The 19,576-nt window shown below is 42.9% G+C and overlaps 1 protein-coding gene across 9 annotated transcripts in view; it reads right to left on the bottom strand.

Annotated features, from left to right (window-relative positions):
* CHD9 (chromodomain helicase DNA binding protein 9) overlaps positions 1-19,576 on the bottom strand; it is a 179,781-nt gene that overhangs the window by 35,066 nt on the left and 125,139 nt on the right. For all 9 annotated transcript variants that reach the window (XM_066584027.1, XM_066584031.1, XM_066584028.1 and 6 more), the window contains 8 exons: positions 17,224-17,400; positions 14,796-14,939; positions 13,201-13,456; positions 10,551-10,761; positions 9,449-9,644; positions 3,181-3,348; positions 1,553-1,732; positions 983-1,093 (listed from right to left, as the gene is read on the bottom strand). In XM_066584027.1, coding sequence (XP_066440124.1) covers positions 983-1,093; positions 1,553-1,732; positions 3,181-3,348; positions 9,449-9,644; positions 10,551-10,761; positions 13,201-13,456; positions 14,796-14,939; positions 17,224-17,400 — 1,443 coding nt within the window. The remainder of the gene's footprint in view (positions 1-982; positions 1,094-1,552; positions 1,733-3,180; positions 3,349-9,448; positions 9,645-10,550; positions 10,762-13,200; positions 13,457-14,795; positions 14,940-17,223; positions 17,401-19,576) is intronic.

The following is a 19,576-nucleotide window of genomic DNA, read 5'->3' as shown; positions in this document are numbered from 1 at the left end:
AGAAAGCCTGTTTGAGACAGGCTGTCCACACCAGATGTGTCCTACATCTTCACAGTTTTCTTGTTTTTATTCACCTTCTCTGGGTGCTGTCCTGAACTGATTTGTGTGTCTCAGTCAGTCAGTCAATCTGATGTCACTGTGGGTGGGAGAAGCAACCTCGCAGTGACAAGAAGAGGGGAATATGGGTCTCCCATTCTCGGGATTAGTAGGGGTCTCAGTGATGAGACTCCTACCTATCAGACTTTTATTACCTATTGTGGGAGTGAAGTACACAGAAGGGCCTGTAGAGGGCTGCAGACAGGACTTCTGGGACTGCAGTGAAAGGGTTAACGCCTATGGGTGTGGCAGGAAGCTACATAAAAGTCTGCTCCTGTCACACTCAAAGGGGGAATGCTGACTGCTAGCCAGAGAAGCTGTAGGAGCAGCCATCAGGACTGTGAGCCTGAGATCCGTGTGGACCAGTTTGGGGACAGTCAGAGGAGGACGTCCTCTAGACATCTCAGGTGGGGTAGTGATGGTGGCACTATGGTTATATGGACTGAAATGAATGCGCTATTTATATAGAATGTTTCCCATTGAACTATATATTAGAGTGCTTTTATATTCCGTTACATGAACACATTCAGCCTATGAACCTGGAAGGCTCCCATCAAATACACGGAACGTAGACACAGGCTCCCACTGACAAGTGTTCTTTGGCCCTTTGTCAAGCAGGTATACCCTTTATCTTTTTACCATATAGAAAGTACAACACACGTTGCTCTCCTATAGACTGTCCCACCTAAAAAAGTATAGTGGGCAGTATGCATTTTTATACCACTGTGCCCAATAGAGGACAAGTGCCACAGTATGGCATTGCTCCAGAGTAATACCACTTTAGCTGACATTTGGTACAATATATGGTAATCTCAGGCTTGTGAGTTGAAGCTGTACTCTAATATACGAACATCATAACACTTAAGTGATGAAAGAATATACTTACTCTGCCGCTCACTGAATCTATATCAATTTCAGCCTTTTTAGCCCATTTTTGCCAGAAGTTGGGATCATCCAATGAGATGTCAGTTCTGTTACCAGAAGCCACAAAACTCGCCTGGAAGAAGGATACCAAATTTTAGAAAAACACATATTTTCTGGTCCATGTGAGGCAGGTTTTAATTACCTTAAAGAAGTTATCCAGGACTTTTACCAGTGATGATCTATCCTCAACTGTTGATCAGCAGTGGTCCCACCAATCGGCTAATTCCCAGCAGTGCAGACAGCACTGGAAGCAGACAGTGTTGTCAACATTGGAGGGGAAGCTGTGCCTGCGTTGTCAAACCATGCCGCTTCAATATTGACAGCATATTTGCTTCCGGCACCATCTGTACTAAAATCTACCCTGGAGATCAGCAGGAATGCCAAGCGGTGGACCCACACCAACAAACTCTTGATAGCCTATATGAGGATACATGATCAACAGTAAAAGTTCTGGACAACCCCTTTAATAGGATTACAGTACAACACATGCTTTAGACATGGCTCTCTATTAGATACTGCACTTCTTGCATACCTTGGCAAACGTTGACCCTCTTCCTTCAGACTCTATAGTTATGGTCTTTGTCCTCCTCTGAAGGATTTGGTCAATGTCTTCCTCACAGAACTTTGAGCCCTCATCTTCCTCATCCATGATTGCTCCATAAGCCCCCCGTCTGAGAAGGTCTTCTATCTCTTTCTTTGAGAGCTGCTGAATCTGTCCAGGAAGGGAAAATAATCATACCATTAAATGTAGAGCATGCAAAGAACTGAACATCCCAAACGCTGCATTATTATGGACTGCAATGTGGTATGGCGGGGTTCTCAACTCCTATTTCTACACTATGTATGTTATAACTATCTGTGTATGTCAGTAATTTTATGGCTTTCCATTTCAGAACTAGAACTGTCAATTACACTGTGCAATACAATTTTTGTAACTTTAGTGCGCTGAATTCAAATATGATATCTATTTTTTTCTGCCACGTAAGGTTTTCCGATTATGGGGAATAATGTAATCCAATTGCCGTATTGTATTTTTTGGAAATATGCTTATACAATTAATCCAGCAGGCTCGCCATTAACCTTGCTTAATAAAAAGAACAGAAGTGATTGCGCAACTATTTCGCAATCACCGTTACACACCGCGCGCTGACTGAACACTATAAGGGTAGGTTTATGCAACATATAGGATATGTTTCCACGTGGCATAAATACTGCGGATCATCCACCAGTAAGTTGTAATTAATGAACTGTTTTTTTACAGGTCATTGGTTAGACTAAATAAAGGAATCAAAATCATAAAACAAAAATACATGTTTTGTATTGCCGCGTCCATAAAAGTCTGATCTATCAAAGTAATGCATTATTTACCCTGCGCGGTGAATGTCACCTGAAAAATAAAATTAAGAACGCCAGAATCTCGCTTTTTTCAGTCATTCTATCTCCAAGAAAAAAAAGCAATAAAAAGTGATCAAAAAGTTGTATGTATTCCAAAATGGTAATAACGCAAACTACAGGACGTCCAGCAAGAAATGAGCCCTTGGACGAAAAAAGTTATTGTGCACAGAAGATGGCGGCAAAAAAGAATTTTAAAAAAATTAACGTCTTTGAAAAGAAATAAAAGTAGTACAGCAAAAAAAAAAAAAAAAAAAACTACATAAGTTTGGTATCGTAGTAATCGTAGTGACCCATAAATTGATGTCATTTTTGTTACAGTTTGTGCGCCGTAGAAAGAAGACGCACTGAAAGATGGCAGATTTTTTCTTTTCCCATTTTACTCCACTTAGAACTTTTTAAATGTTTTTCAGTACATTATATGGTACATTAAATAGTGCCATTGAAAAATACAACTCGGCGCGCAAAAAACAGCCCTGATACAGCGACGTCGATGGATAAATAAAGGAGTTACGATTTTTTTAAATGAAAAAAAAAGCTTGGTCACTAAGGGGTTAAATAACTTGAAAATGAGACGTGCTGCTATTATTCCATTTTACCAGTGTAATCAGCATGTTTAATTTTACAGAAACATGTCAATTACTTTCTGTTACGAAATGTAACACATTTGTTATCAATGCAGATATCAGTTATCAGGAATACTTCACTACATCATATCTGAAAATGTGAACATGTTAATAGGGAAGCTAAGAGATAAATGTCCCTTACCCCTCCAACGCTATTTTCTCTTCCACTCATACTCTGTAGAACGGCTTTGTCTAAACCCAATTTGAGGCTCGCTCGGTCAAACATCTCTCGCTCATAGGAGTTTCTTGTTATTAATCGATAAACCTTCACAGCTTTGTTCTGACCGATTCGGTGACATCGGGCTTGAGCCTATGAAGAAAATACACAACCGGTAAAATCAAAATGACGAACCAATCATAATAGCTATAATGCGGTCATGCTAGAAGTCATTATAAAAATGTATTCCCAAAGAACCACAAGAGCTCCTCCCACTTGTCTCTAATACAACGAGCCACATTCAACAGCACTGACAGGACCACTGAACAATCCCAATGGTTTCAGTAGCCACATCGTCATACACTGCTGCAACTACTTTGCAAATAACACTCAGGCGAACCTTCCGTATGAGAAGGGGGCTGTACAACGGGGTAACCTCTTTAAAAGGGTTATCCCATGAAATTAAGTTATGTCGTATCCACAGGATAGGGGAGAACTAGCAGACTATTGGGGGCCTGACCTCTGGATCCCCACTGATCCCAAGTTTGGTGGTCCAGATCATCCTCGAATGAATGAAAAGATGATCGCACATGCACAGCAATGCTCCATACTCCATTTATTTTAATGACACAACTGGAGATAATGGAGCGCTTGAAACAAATGGAGTGGTGGCATGTATAAGTGACCATGGCTCCAGTCATTCGGTGATGTTCCAGACTCTTAATGGGTGGGGTTCTCTGCTGTCAGTTAGTTATCAACAATCAGTTATCTACTATCCCGTGGATAAGGTATAACAGGATTTTGTACTTACCGTAAAATCTTTCTTGTCACAATAATTGGGGGACACAGCTTAGACCATGGGTATAGCTACCACCATTAGTAGGCGAACACTAAGCAAAAAAAATGTTAGCTCTTCCTACTAGCTATACCCCTCCTGCAGGCACCAAGCCAGTCAGTTTGTATGCAAGCCGTAGGATATGAGAGAAAAAACAATCAATCAATGGAAAGAATAAAATGTTAAGAACATTTTAAACTGCTGTTTCGAGCCTTTAGAATCATGTGAACCTCCAGAGAGAAAGTCTCAACAAGGCTAAAAATCATGAAAATGTCAGTCAAAGTACTTGGGTGCTGTGTCCCCAATGAAAGCGATGAGAAAGAAATGCTACGGTAAGTACAAAAATCTTTTTGCATTGGGGGACATAACTTAGACCGCAGAGATGTTCCCAGGGTTTGGGAAAGGTATACAGTGACGATGCAGCCAGTTGATGGCCATCTGCAAAACTCTTCGACCGAGAGAAGCATCTGTAGATGCAAAAGTGTACACACGATAGAATTTGGAGAAGGTGTGTAGAGAGGCCCAAGTGGCTGTCTTACACACTTAAAGGGTGGGAGCACACATCAGCCACCCCACTGCTTCAGTCAAACGAGCAGTAATCCAGAACCTTTGCTACTATTGATCTGATCCAGTGAGAAATAACTGCTTTGGAAGCCGCCAGGCCGCATCTCAAACCATCTGGGATCACACACAAAGAGTCATCTCGTCTAAAGGCAGACGTCTAGGAGATGTATATTCTCAAGGCTTGAACCAAATCCAAATTTGTGAATAAAGTATGAGTGGCTAATGGGCAGAATGAAGGTAAAACAGGGTCCTTGGTAATGTGGTAGGTCAACACCACCGTAGGAAAAAAGAATGGCACAGGACGCAGGACCACCAACTTCTATGTCCTGATGGAAGATGGTTAATGAAGGTTTAGCTGACAATGCTGCCAATTCAAGAGACAGAGTATCTAGAGTGATGTAAATGCTTCTCAAATTGTCCAACTGAGTCGTGGCCTTCACCAAGACGATATCGAGATAGGGGATGGCTACTATCTCCTTGAACTAGAGGAAAGCCATCACTGATGCCAGAACCTTCATGAAGACTCAGAAGGTCATGGCCAACCCGAACAGAAGGGCTGTGACTTGGTAGTGTTCCAAGTGAATGGCAAAGCCTAGGGATTGCTGATGCACTGGACATATGGGGATATAAAGATTTGCATCCTTGGTGTCGATTAATGACAGGAACTCCCCCAGTTCAATGGACGCACTGACGGATCTCGACTACTCCATGGGGCAGTGTTGAACCATGACATATTGATTCAACCGCTTCAGATACAGAACGGGTCAGACAATGCCGGCCTTCTTGTGCACCACGAAGAGATTGGAATAGAAACTGAGACCATTACACCCTGGGAGGTTAGAACATAAATCGCATGAGCCAAAGCATTGGCCTTTTGAGGAAACACCGGAATTCTTGAGCTGAAAAAACAATCCATCAGACGGCCGGAAAACCTCTATGACCTAACTCGAAGAGGTGACTTCCCGAGTCCAGGGCTTCTGGGGCAAGGGCAAGCCAAGATTCCCTGGATAGGGAAAGAGACCCCCCACCCTGAATAGCTTGGGTGGGAACAACTCTTCATAGGGAGGATTTAGTAGAGGCAGACCTGGAGGATTGTGGTGGTAGATGCTAGGGAGTTTTTAGGAAGGCCTTTGGATTTGGTCCTGCAAAGATATTCGAGGACTGGAATCTGGAGTGTCAAAAGGAACAAAACTGAGGTGGCGTCTTCTGCACAGAACTTGCACATCTGCCTGCGTTTTGTGGTAAATGAGAACTTTTTCCACCAGTGGCCTCAGAAATAATCTCGTTCAGTTTAGCACCGAAGTGGCGCGGGACAATTAAGGATGAAAGGAACACGTGTTAAAGACTGCTTAGAGGTGGACTCTGAGGCCACAAAGTCCGGAGACATAACCAAAGAGGCTGATGCACAAGCTATTAGCCTGGCTGCATCTAGAAAGGCTTCACAGAGAAACTTTCCCACTTTGCCTATCTCCCACTTTGCCTATCTGTTGCGCTATGTCTGATAGTTTTCCCAGAGAAGAGTCAGAAAGAATGCTGTGAAGTTATTGTTTAGCCCATTTAGAAGTAACACTACTGACCCAAGTAGAAGCAAAGACAGGGTGAAGTATTGAACCCACTGCTTCAAAGGGAGTTTTGTCTAGGGATTCTGTTTTTTTCTCCTGTACATCTCTAAAGGATGAGGCATCTGCCATTAGCAGGCTGGTGGTATTCGATAAACAGGGTACTGGGGGTTCCAATACTGGGGAAGACTACCACTTCTTAACTAAGTCTTCAGAAAAAGAGTACATGATGTCCAAACACTTTCGTATGGTTAAGTGTTTGTCGGGAAGGTTCCATTCTTTGACTAACACCTCTTCGAATTCTGAATGAGACCTTTGAAGAACTATTTGGGCATTTGAAAGAAAAGGCTTCCATAGTTGAAGAGGGTGCCTGATCCTTTACCTGAAGTGTCTTTCACCACCACTATTAGCTTTGCTGTCTGGTCGATAGTCTTATATGCCTGTTCCGCATCCTGGTCAGAATTTGAGAGAGATGCCGAAAGTTCCTCTCTAAAGAGCTCCGAACACGTTGTTACAGGGACTAAAGGAGATGATTATGCAGGGGAGCTAGAAGATTGCCTCGAATGAGAGGACTAGCCCATTTCCTGGACCTACCCGAGAGACATCAGGCGTGGCAAATTTGCCATCGTCAGACACATAGATCGGTTCAGCCTGTCTATGATAGCGGTGGACGCTTTAGTAAAGTACAACACCACTCGAAAGGCAGAGCATGCCGTTCTGGTTTAGCAGTCGACGAGGGCTGGATAGGAGCAACGTCTGTAGGCGGTTCACCAGTGGCTGATCTCAAGGGAAGACAGTTGTAGCACAACAGCTCAGGCTGCCTAGTATGGGAACTTGGTACTGAAGCAAGAGCACACCAAATATGTGGCTCTGGCTGGGTCTTGTCTGGAGCCTTCAGCTCTGGAGTTAGACATGATACCGAGGGCCTGCTGACAGCAGTCAGTAAAGCTACTACTAGGGGCACTGCAGAAGGAGCAATAGAGAAGGGGAGCTAACCGCCAGGTAGAGCTTACCCGGTCCAGAGCTGCTCCTGAACTGCCAGTTGGTAGATGTGTGAGAAGCATGTCAGAACAACACTGATCTCAGGAGGTGAGCAGAGAAATATGCAGGAAGGAAGAAGTAAGGCCGGGAGGTGGGAACCAATAGGAAGTCCGATCTAGAAGCGTTTGAGGAGAATAGGAGGAAAAGCAGAAGGAATTCTCTCTTCCAGAAAAAACTGCGAATAGACCCCAGTGTAGCCTGCACTACTAGAAGTGCCGCGGCTAGGCTGAAGGCTCAATTAGTGATGGAGCCTGGAAAATTTCAGTGGCGGTGAAACCCGCAAGCAAGTGCAGGAGCAACTGCTCAGTCTCCCTCTCTGTGCCACAAGTTCCGCATGGGTGAGCCTGCAACACGCCGGCACCTTCAACTCACATCAGCAGGCCGCGAGCAAGCAGTGACAAAACAGCACCGCCTGGGTGTAAGACCCAGAAGACATTCTCCAGCTAACCAAGGGCTCTCCGCAAGAAACACCACTAGAACACCCCCCTCCGAGTCGGAAAGCAGCAGTGGGATGCTTAAGGTAAAAGACCAGCAAGGAAGTGTGTGGGTCTGACTCCCAAAAGGAAGCCCCCTTCAAGTTATGCTGCTGAAAGAACATCTGCCAGGAGGTGCTCAGGAGAGTAGAGGGCTCCCTGTGGCGGAGGGGGGAAAGAGCAAACATGGAAGGGAGTTGTAGTGCCAATGGTGGTGGTGGGAAGAAAGGATTTTTACCTGAAGAAGTAATACTTAACTTTCTGCTATGGACCACAGAGCTTCTGGACGCCTCAGTGATCGCCTGGTTTTTTGAAAAGGAAGGAAGTGCTCCAACAGAGGGGTCACTATAGCTGGCAGTTCAGGGTCAAACTGAAATGGACCATGCCCCCTTGTCTTCTGAGCTTAAATACCAATGGTTCAGTCGTTCTCCTTTACTAACAGACTGAATGTGACCGACTGAACGATTTCTCGTTTGAACGAGCCAACAGAGTGAACTCTGACATTGTTGGTGCGTTCACATACTTTCTGAGTGGAAGGGCTCTCTATGCAATAGTTAACCCCTTCCTCTCCTATTTTTGATCTAACTCTATTGGTTAACTAGAATTTTGGAGTTACTTCAAGGAAGAAGATACTTAACTAGGAGAGAAAAACCAGCTCATTCTTTGTATTCATCGCTGGTCTTTCCTATCCACTCTTCTATGGCACTATTTAACCCCTTGCTAACTGGACCTTCTAAATCTTAAACTGGGCCTCACATCGCACATCTACACTGGTATTTTAAGTGGAGGATTTCAATCACTCCACCTTGATTAATACCAGTTATTGGCTCTTTTTGTTGGTCCTTTCTTGACACTTAACCCTTTCCTTCCCTCTAGTGGTGAATAACCGCTATTTACCACACTTGAATAAAGGGATATTTAAGGAGCATTAAAATACTGTGCTCACAACTTAATCCTCCTTCTTTTATATCCTAAGGAGGGTCTCAACTGAACTCTATAAAAGCACAGCTTTGTGTCTAAGCAACACGTATAACACCTCTTCTTCTATCTGGAACTTCTGTCTGATCTGGGGACCCAACATAAGGGCAACCCCATAATTTATTTATCAGCAGGAGGAGGGTTAAACCCCACTCATTTCAATGACCATACCACACTAATAAAGGAAGGTTGTCATCCCATGTACTCTATAAACTTGCACATGAGAACTGAGACACCTAATAGTTACTAGTGGGGTCATTGTTAAGAGACCTACTTGGAATCAGAGAAGTGAAGGGTTTTCCCTAACACCTCAACTAAAGATATATGTTTTGTTCTGTCCAGTTTGATTTTAATCCTTATTAATAAAGTTAGTTTTTTAATTAATTCTTCTTCAGTGATTACCCTTATACTTGTTTGTGAAGACTTTCTGCCTCGGTGACGTGCGTTTAAAAGAGAAATCATTTGGTGTAAATGGACCCTTAGTCAAGTTGCAATAAACTGCAAAAAGTATTCCAACCAAAAGCATTTATGGTACATTAACAGGATACCATATGTTTGAATGTGACCATTGGACACTTGACTAATCTGAAGAACTGGTTCCGTTTTTCACATAGGAATAGTCATGGCATTATTCTCCATGGGAAAAACAGCTGTAAAGACTCCAGTGTTTCCCTATTAAGGCCGCTATGGACACAGCTGGGAAGCAACAATTGCTGCCTTACAAACGTGCATCTTAATAGTCGTAAATGGTGTGCAGCTCAGGTCTAAGGAACCTTTCCAATAATGCCATATCAGCTACTAACCTGGAGGTCATTCTGTGGATTCCAGTCTGAGTCAAAGATAATACAGGTGTCAGCAGCAGTCAGATTTATCCCCAGACCTCCCGCTCGGGTACAAAGGAGGAACACAAACCGATCAGAATCTGGTTTACTGAAGCGATCAATGGCTGCTTGCCGGAGATTCCCTCGGACTCGACCATCAATGCGTTCATACAGATATCTGAGAAGGATTGAAGTACCAGAATGGGTAAAACATGACTATATAGAGGTTTTAGAGAGACTTGGGTAGTGACATACACTAACAGCAATATTAACACACTGAAGGCCAAAATAACCAATCAACTTTATTACAGATGGCGTATATGTGTTATTTATATATGAATCTCATTTTCTGTGGATGGTATTGACTTCTGTAGGGTCATTAAGCTAAGGTCTATCAATTACAATCACCTCTGGTGTCGGGTTATCTCCTCCTCTTGGATAAACATGTCTTTTTTCAACTTTACTATCTAAATATGTCAAATAGTAATAGCATCTTGTACCCCATTTTAAGAATACAAAGAATGACCTATTGCTAATTGCAGATTAGCAAGAGTCATGCAGTTAGAAATCTAGGTGTATCTGCATTTTTATGCCTGGAAATAAAAGGCATTATTACGAGCCTGCTAAAAAAAAATCAAAGACCCCTGTCCTGGAAAAGCATTTATGCCTCTTCATTGGTCACCAATCATTTGTACCAAATGCCAATCTAAACCAACACAGGCCATATCTTCAATTGATGACAGGATTCTATATAATTCTTTGTGTGCAGTTCATTAAAGGGGTTTGATGAATGCGTGATTGGTGGTGGGCGTTCAATTCATCTGGCGCCCAACGGTCAGACTGATATACTGACATGTCACCGCTGCCGCCATGTAAACAAAGAGCAGAGAAGAAAAGCGAAGCAACGACACTGGAGCGGAGTGGGATTTAATGCGTAAGTAATGGTTCCTTTATTCCTTTCTCACCCCCCCTCCCCTCTCCATTAGCTAAGTTTTTGAACAACCCTTTTAAAGTAGTGAGGAGTAAGCAATACTGCAGTTATGGCTCCTTCTACAATGACAGTGCGTCAAATACATGTCCTCACCTCTTGTGCATGAGATAGTCCTCCAATATGTCCAAACAACGCACCATCTGGGAGAAGATGAGCACCTTGTGGCCTCCAGCTTTCATTTTTGGCAATAACTTATCAATGAGGACGAGCTTCCCAGCAGACTGGATCATGCCCTGGAGGTAGAAGTCTGCAGCCATTGGGTTGTGCGTCTCTCTGAACTCTCCAAGGATCTTTTCTTCGGCCCCTGCATGATCATTTAATGCAAAGTTTAAGAACGCATCTAAATATTTATTTTGTTCCAAAGAACGGATTATTACATTACCTGTATATGGATAAATGCCAACATACAAAGTACTTTGCTCCTACTAGAACTATTTTCTCAGAGGCGACGTGTAATAAATGTTATGAAGCTTGAACGCAGGGCTGCACTTGTTTGCTACTTAGCTTTCACCTCCTCACAAGCAGTCTCTCTTGGTTTAGTGTTCATATAGAGCATACCCTGCGGCACTTCATTCTGGTTTATATACAGCTCACCCTCTCTATATGTTCATTCAGCACATGTGATGAACAGCAAAAAATGCCCACTCTTAATTTGTGATCTTTTCTTCAGGAATCGCAAATAAAAGCTCCCACTGTGGCAGAATTGGACATGTATTACATAATCACCCATTAATTTGAACAGGTCCCCGATTCCCTCTATTCACTATTGATGACCTATCCTGAGAATAGGATCCACCATGGAATCTGCTGTAGTGAATCCCTAATCACAACCGGATTGCCTTGCCCGGCTGTCAGTGCAGTGGGCCGGACATGTGTCACAGTAGATGGGGCCGGAAGTAGCCTTAAAATCAATGGGAGCTGAAGCGGCTTATACACTTCTGCGCCTGTTCTTGTGTTGGAAGTAAAAGGGTAATAGCTGCTTCAGCTACCATTAATTTCAATGGGAGTGATGTCAGCTAGGCCACTTCTGGTTCCATCTCCTATGATGCATATCCGACCTGCTGTACTTACAAGCCTGACCAGGCAATCAGGCAATTACTGGGAATCCCAAGCGGCAGGTCCCTGGTGATTATTGATGACCTATCCTGAGGATAGGTCATCAATTTTTGCCAGAAAAACTCCTTTAATCATGGCATAGTTAAAAGCCCTACAGCATTCTTGGTATGGCACGCCAGTATTGTCAGATCACAACCGGAGTATGTAACGTCACGCCATCAACCACTGTCTACGTGATCCACACACCATGCGCAGTGTCATTCTGGTTTTGGACACTTCTCTGCTGGTGTGTGAAGGGATTGGTTGGTTTGAAGGCATGTGTTCCAGCCTACCAATCAGCCCTCGTCACATTTACTCCAGCTCATTGAGGATGCCAGTTAAACTCCTACTCCGAAGGTGTATTTGCTCAAGTCGATGGCTCCTGTCCTGCTCCACTGTCAGATATGTCAGTTTGGTGTTAAGGATATTTGGTGTGTTTTAAAATCTATCTCGCAATTGATTATTCTGTATTGGTATTTCATCTGCTTCATTATGTGCTTGTTTTACATCAATGCAGTCTATGTTGTTATTAAACATTTTCCAACTACAGAGAGTCAGGGCTGCCCCAGGTTCCTGACATGGGTTCACTCTCATCGGGGTGAGTGCTCCACTTTTAGGTAGGGTTCTTAACTCATTAGTAGGTTACAGCTAGATTTCCTGTTCCTTGTGTTATAAATATTATGTATATATCTGTCCATTTAGGACAACAAATTCCGTCCGATCTGGACAAGGTGTTTTCTGCCCAGCTAGGAAGTAACATTTTTAATGTTTCAAATGCTTCCCATTCTCAAAGTCTCTATTTCAATAGACTGTCAATGAATGGGAACAATCTTTAATATATAGAGCTTGAGCATCTATAAAGGAGAGTTCATACAGAGCGGAGTTGATGCATAGTTTTGGCCGTGGCATGTGAGCCCAAATTCAGCAGCAGTCTACAGTACAGTGTAAGGGACTGGGGTTTTAATAAACCACATTCACTTACAGTTGAAAGCATTCAAAGTGGAAAATAGTTATGCTGCGGATTTTAAAATCCACATCATGCTCCACTTGTTGCAGAAATGCAGTGGATTTTCACCACGGAATTCATTCACTGCAGTGCAATTAGTGAATTCCACAGTGAAAAGCTGAACCAAAACCCGTATCAAAATCCGACGTGCAGATCTTGGTGCGGATTTACTCCCTGATGTGTGATCACACTGTAACAGACCTAATACTTGTCACTTGTGAGAGTTTCTAACAATTTCATCCAGTCTGGACAATCCACAGAGAACTAAACAGCCTGAAGATTCTCCATCCTACCTCCACTGAGTTATGGTGGAAGCTATTAGAACAGGAGACAGATTTGTGCCGATTAGTATTTAGCTCACATATTTACTTAACTGGGCATAACTGTAGCAAAGTCAGCTGTGAAAAGTATTAGACCCGTAGAAGTTTTCATCCTCTACATGTGAACAAATGTTTCAATTCACTGACAGCAATCAGATATTCAAAATAAGGAACTGAAGCATAAACTATTTAAAAATTAAAAAAAAGTTTTATTTACATTGAGCAGAAAACTCCTTTGCTGCAATCGTGTTTGTCTAATTGTTTAAGCATGTTGCAAAGCCTGCCCCGCTGTGTGTGGCACACAATGCACAGTTCATCTTACCTTTGATAAGGTATGGATGGTTACAGCACTTGCGGAGCTCCATCATTGTGTTTACTAGGTTGGGGACGTTTGCTTGGCCGGCCCCTTTAGATAAAAAGGCAAAATTCTTTTCCAAGATGGCTCTATAATATTTCTTCTGGATGTTGGTCAGTTCCACTTCTATGATCGTTTCTTCCTTAGGTGCTAGTTTTTTTTCCACATCTTCTTTCAGCCTTCGTAGCATCATGGGCTTTAGGATAGCCTGCAGTTTTTGGACCTGAATTAAAAGAAACAGAAAGACATGAATGCAAAAAGCACAGAAAAGTCAACAATACCAACTACAAGCAATAATGTGTATTCATCACTTTGCTGGTATAATACATGTGGGAAGCTGAATACGTATCTCTCAGCAACGCTGTCACTTATCTGAATTGCTGTATAGGCATTTTCTATGACAAATGTACAGAATAGGCTGATAAAACATATTAACACGGTAGGTTTATCCAAAAAAAGACATGTCAATCCTGTTTAGCCCCCCCCCCCCTTCAATGTTGATCCAAAGGAAGACAAAAAACAAAAACAAAATGAGGTAGAAGCGAATTTTTCCTATTTCAGGGAAAATAAATTAGTTCCTGATTCCAATCTGGCAATCAGAATAATCCCCAGATGACCGACGCTTCTGAAGTAATCAGTGGCTATAACATGTAATATTGATAGATTCAAGAAAGGTGTCCAGGCCCCTATTAAAAACTTTTATCTAGTTCGCCATCACTACATCCTCAGGCAGAGAGTTCCTTAGTCTCACTGCTCTTACAGTAAAGAACTCCCTTCTATGTTGGTGTAGAAACCTTCTTTCTACACCCTGTTTGCCCCTGTTTGTTCCTGCCCCACCCTGTTTGCCTTCTAATAAATGATCTGTACATGAAATTTCCTATTGCCTGTATTCCTCAACCCCTGCACCTCCTGTACCACCCTCAACCCATTTGTGTCTTTGTTGTATTGTTTTGCATTTATCCATGCCTGAAAGCGCTGCGGAATAAGTTGGCGCTATACAAATAAAAGATTATTATTATTATCTTTCCTCTAGACATAGAGGGCGCTCCCTTGTTACAGTCACAGTCCTGGGTATAAATAGATGGGAGAGATCTCTGTATTGTCCCTGATATATTTATACATAGTTATTAGGTTGCCCCTCAGACGGCTTTTTTCTAAACTAAATGACCCCAATTTTGATAGCCTCTCTGGGTATAGTAGTTCCATTTATTACTTTAGTTTGCCCACCTTTGTACCCGCTTAAGCTCTGATATGTCCTTCTTGAGAATCGGTGCCCAAAACTGTACACAATATTCCATGTGTGGTCTGACCAGTGACTTGCAAAAATGCTTATTATCACCTATTCTCTACAGTATAGTTAATATAAAGTGTGGTCACTCTTGAAATGTGAAGGCTGATGACGGTGCGGAGCATTCTGCTTATACGTATATATGATCTCATTCATATACTGTAGATAATACACCAATGTCCCCAATCTACACATGTAAACTAGGCCTTCTTCTAGGTCAGGGCTTCTAAGTATTCATACTGCACCCAGGACTATTAGTGAGTGAATCCAGTACCTGCTCCTCCGTCTTCAGGTCCCCAAATTCCTGCATGAATGTAGACTCGGAGGGGAAGCGCAGAGGCTCCAGAAAGTGTAGCAGGCTGAAAAGCTCCTCCACTGTGTTCTGCAGAGGAGTTCCTGTTAGTAGCACCTTGTGTTCCTGTGGGATGGAGAACATGACGATCACACCACTGCAGCAAGACAACATTAACCCATTACAGACCACTGTGTTTTGGTCCTAAAGGATTTTACCCATGTGGTGGTTTTAAGGCCCTTTTTCTTCAGCTACCAAAACTATTTTTGTTGTGAAATATGGGGCTTTTTTAATATATTTTTCATAGATTGTTTTCTTTCCATATTTTGCGTAGGCGTAAAAAGCAAAAATAAATAAATATATACACATACATACACACCGTATATACTAGAGTATAAGCAAAGTTTTTCATCACTTTTTTATGCTGAAAAACCCCACCTCGGGTTATACTCAAGTGAGGTAAGAAAAAGTTCTGCAGTGTCAGGGGCACCCGGCGATCATGTGATCACAAGTCGAATTGCGGAAGCAGCACTTCTGCTTTCCTTATTTCCTTACTTTGGTGCAGGACCGACGCCGTATATTTACTACACTTGGTCCATATTGGGTTAAAAGAAGACAAGTTATGTTAAACTAAACCTAAAACAAAAAGTTAACATGCAGATTTTATTACAAAGTGGCATTTCCTTGGGAGTGCAGCGACAACTGAATAGTGCGTTCACAGACATGCCCGGGTTCTTCTGCCAAGGAAACAGCATGTTTCACACTACTTATGATTATCTGCCAAACTCGTGCTTATAATGGAAAATGTCAGCATCGCATGTGCCACATAATCAGAGGCGTAAATAGGAGGCCTATATTTAGTGCCAATGTGGGTACAACTTGTCAGGCAGAACAAGACTACGGCTCTGTTCATGCTAGTGTTCAGCTCCGTCCCGTTTAGTATCTATCGCTTTGTGACAGTAAGAATAGCAAATGCCACCTGACGGATCTATTACAAGTGAATGTAATTTGTAATGATTCATTAGTCAAAGCTGTCATGTTCCACTGATGATGCACACCATAACACATCCTATCTTAATGACACCATGTGGCCAACCATCCCCATCACTTCAAGTATATGTATAGGGCTCCTACTATCCATGGCCGTTTAGAGGGAATTGGTCACTTAGTTTTAGCCGCATGAGCTAAGCTTATGGGCTGAAAGTAGGTGACGGATACGTCCTGGGATGTAAGTGCTATACTTACTTCCCCCATTACTACTCCAGTGTCAGCGCTTATGAGATGGAGACCTAAGACGTCTTATATGTTCACCCCTATGATGCCATCCAGGTTCTGTTCCTGGTTTCTATGTAAAAGATGTAAACCAAGACAGATCCAGCATCGGATTTACAAAATGCAATGTGAAACCTGCCTGATGGCTCCCTTAACACGGGCCAATTACTGGGCCTGAGTATTCTTCACACGACAATTGTGCCGTGTAAAAGGAGTCAACGATCAGCCAACAGATTCCATTATGCAAACATAAAAATGCCCGCTACTTGGTGCACATCTACCCATGTAAATGGGAGACATGCAAATCAGTGACAGCTGTATGGTAATGAATTATGGTAACGAGTGCTGACCAGCATGCTCATTGTGTGTCAGTGGTCATTAGCACAAGCAGATTACTTGCTCATGAGGCTCCTGTTCCTAAAGGTGTCAAAGCTTCTACTTTCTCCAGTATCACAAATCTATCATGATCAGTTTCTTTTTTGCCATCATTAATCTAACAGATTTTTCGGATATCCATTTCTTTTTACTGGGCAGGAAACATCATGCTACGCTAATCTGACCTTCAAAGCAGCAAAAACCTGAAAGACAGGACTAAACTAAGTGCAAACAGAACACACCCAAAATGTCCCATAGTATACAGCTGTGGGGTTGCAATGGTGATATCGAACCTCTGTGGATAGAGCGGAGATATGCATGTAATAGGGGGTTGGGATGTTTCACCCGTAGTGTTAAACATAATAAAACCTTTGTAAAAGAAAGGACTATGGTGGCTAGAACCCGTCATCAGCTATAAGCACCATAAACTAAGTTTAGATGATGTAGAACTGTGCCTCATACTCACCCGGTCCCCCGGAAGAGTCAGCTCACCCAGCAGCTTGACTTTCAGAAGGCTTTGTGAGCACACTCCCATTCATCTCTATAAAGGGGCACGCACAGACTTTTGAACAGTCACGTTGCTATACGAACGCCGATTCTGCCGCAGGAGTGGGAAAATCGGGTGAATATGAGAAAAAAACTCCCCATCACCTAGACTATAAGCACCATGATTTAGTTTCTGGCGCCTACAGTTGATGACAGGTTCCCTTTAACACTAAATATAATTAATGTGACTTCACCTGTGTCCGGACTCTGTACCTACCAAGTTCATGAGTTTCAATCCCTCCAGTAGTTTGCAGTTCTTGTTCTTCAGCCTATGTGCTTCATCAATGATAACACACCTCCACTCAATGGCGTTGAGCTCTGGGCAGCCCCCCAAAATCATCTCAAAGGTGGTGATGATGGCATGAAACTTGTATGTCCCTCGGATAACACGACCCTGTCAATTTAATAATGTCTTCATTATCCTATTCATGTAATCTGAACCAGTGAGATATTAAAAAAGAGAGTATGTTTTACACACCTATCAGGCCCCAAGCAAATGTTAAAATGTCTCATAAAATCCCTTTAAAAGGAGTCTGTCACCATTGAACCCCTTCCATTGAACAAGGTTTTTTTTGTACTTACCGTAAAATCTCTTCCTCGTCTCGTTCATTAGGGTTGAGGGGGGTGGAAGGACAGCTAAATATCGTGGGTATAGCTACTGCCTCTAGGAGGTGGACACTAAGCAGAAAGTGCGTTAGCTCCTCCTCCTGCAGGCACCAAGCTAACCAGTTTATATGCAAAGAGTATGAGCAGCCAAGTAGCATATGAAAAAAACAGTCAATAAAAAAAAATATGACAAACTATTAAAACTGAGTAGCACCAATGTGCAACTTTAAAAAGAACTCTCCAATAAGGAGGAATATATGCGAAAGTACTGAAAACACACTGGGTGGGTGCTGTGTCCTCCAATGAATGTGTCGGGAAAGAGATTTTATGGCAAGTACAAAAATATAAGGTTTTCTCATCTGTATCATTGGAGGACACAGCTGAAGACCGTGGGACGTTCCAGGGCAGTCCCTTGGAGGTGGGTAGAGTATAGTAGGACACATAGGTCAGTTTATAGATGTCTGTTAGACTCTTTGACTAAGAGAGGCAGCCACAGATGCAAGCACCCTGTAAAACTCTGAAAATGCCTTGTACGATGAGATTTCGCAGAATACCTCCCTAGCCAAAGAGGCTAGCATCTGTAGTGAGCCATTGGAGGATGAGAAAGGATCGTCCCATATGGATCTGTAGGGAATCCAGCAACCAACGAAGCGAGTACTAAAGATACAGGGGTATTCGGAGATTTCAATCAAGAGAATCCATAGATTTGTCCTACCTCGAGAAAATGATTCACTGACGAGGGAGAGAGTGAAATTGGCTCAAAAGGAGGATGCCATCAGCAATAGCACTCTTACGCAGTGAGGACATCTGCCCGAGTTGCGTCAAATCATAGCCCCAGAAAGTCTAGATGTTGCGACGGTGTGAGGGAAGACTTGGGTTGGTTGATGATCCATCCGAACCTGGAAAGGGTGTCCAGAGTGATGTAGAGACTCTCCAAGTTGGCCGACTGGGTGGGAGCTTTTACCTTCATGTCATCAAGATTGATAGTGATGGGACCAGATGCCGAAGCAAGGAAAATGCTGATGCGCTTGACAAGGAGGAGCAGAAAATTCTGTGCCATAGCCAGAAGAAACAACCTTCTGAACTTAGGCATCTGAGATGTGTGCTAGCCAAGTCTCCTTGAATAAGAAAAGTCGTCCCCGCACCCTGCATAAATTGGGTGGGGACCACTCTTCATGCAGAAGATTTAGTAGAAGCTGACTTAGAGGGCTGTGGTCAGAGTGCTAGGAGTGTCTGGTTTACAAGAGGGCCTTCATTTTTGTTTCTGTGTGGGTTTTCTTACTATCAGAGCTCCGTGGGTGGGAGCGTCAAAAGGCGCGAAATTCAGGTCTTTTAGTCGGCGGGGCTCTCGAGCGCTTGGATCTGTTCTGTGGTAGGTTAAAAACTCTTCCCAGCACTAACCTCAGAGATGATCTCAGTCTGGCACCAAAGAGTCTTGAACCAACAGAAGGAAGGCTTATTAAGGACCCTTTAGAGGAGGCAATTGTGTCCCAAGATTTCAGCCACAGGGTGCGGTGTGTGGCTACGGAGGGCACCGCAGTGCAAACTAGGAGTTTAGCTGTAACTAGGGAAGCTTCACAAAAAAACATCCCTGCCTGGCTTATCTGATGAACAATGCCTGTCAATTCTTCAAGAAGAGAGTTGAAGAGAAAACATCTATGTTGTTGCTTAGCCCATTCACTAATGACCAAAGTAGAGGCGAAAACAGACCTAAATGAAGAATCCGCTGCTTTAAAGGAGGTTTTAGCTAGAGATTCCATTTTTCTATTACACGCGTCTTGAAAAAGAGTAAGTGTTTACCATAGGAAGTGTGGTGTGTTACCAAACAACACACTGGTAGATCTATTGCTGGTGAAGACGCTCACTTTTTCAATAATTCCTCTAGAAAAGGATACAAGAGGTCCAGAGACTTAGGTTTAGAGAAGCGTTTGTCAGGAATATTCCATCCCCTGTTCAAGACGTCG

This window comes from Eleutherodactylus coqui, chromosome 11 (assembly GCF_035609145.1).
Source record: "Eleutherodactylus coqui strain aEleCoq1 chromosome 11, aEleCoq1.hap1, whole genome shotgun sequence".
NCBI lineage: Eukaryota > Metazoa > Chordata > Amphibia > Anura > Eleutherodactylidae > Eleutherodactylus > Eleutherodactylus coqui.
This window is presented reverse-complemented; position numbering and strand designations above follow the sequence as displayed.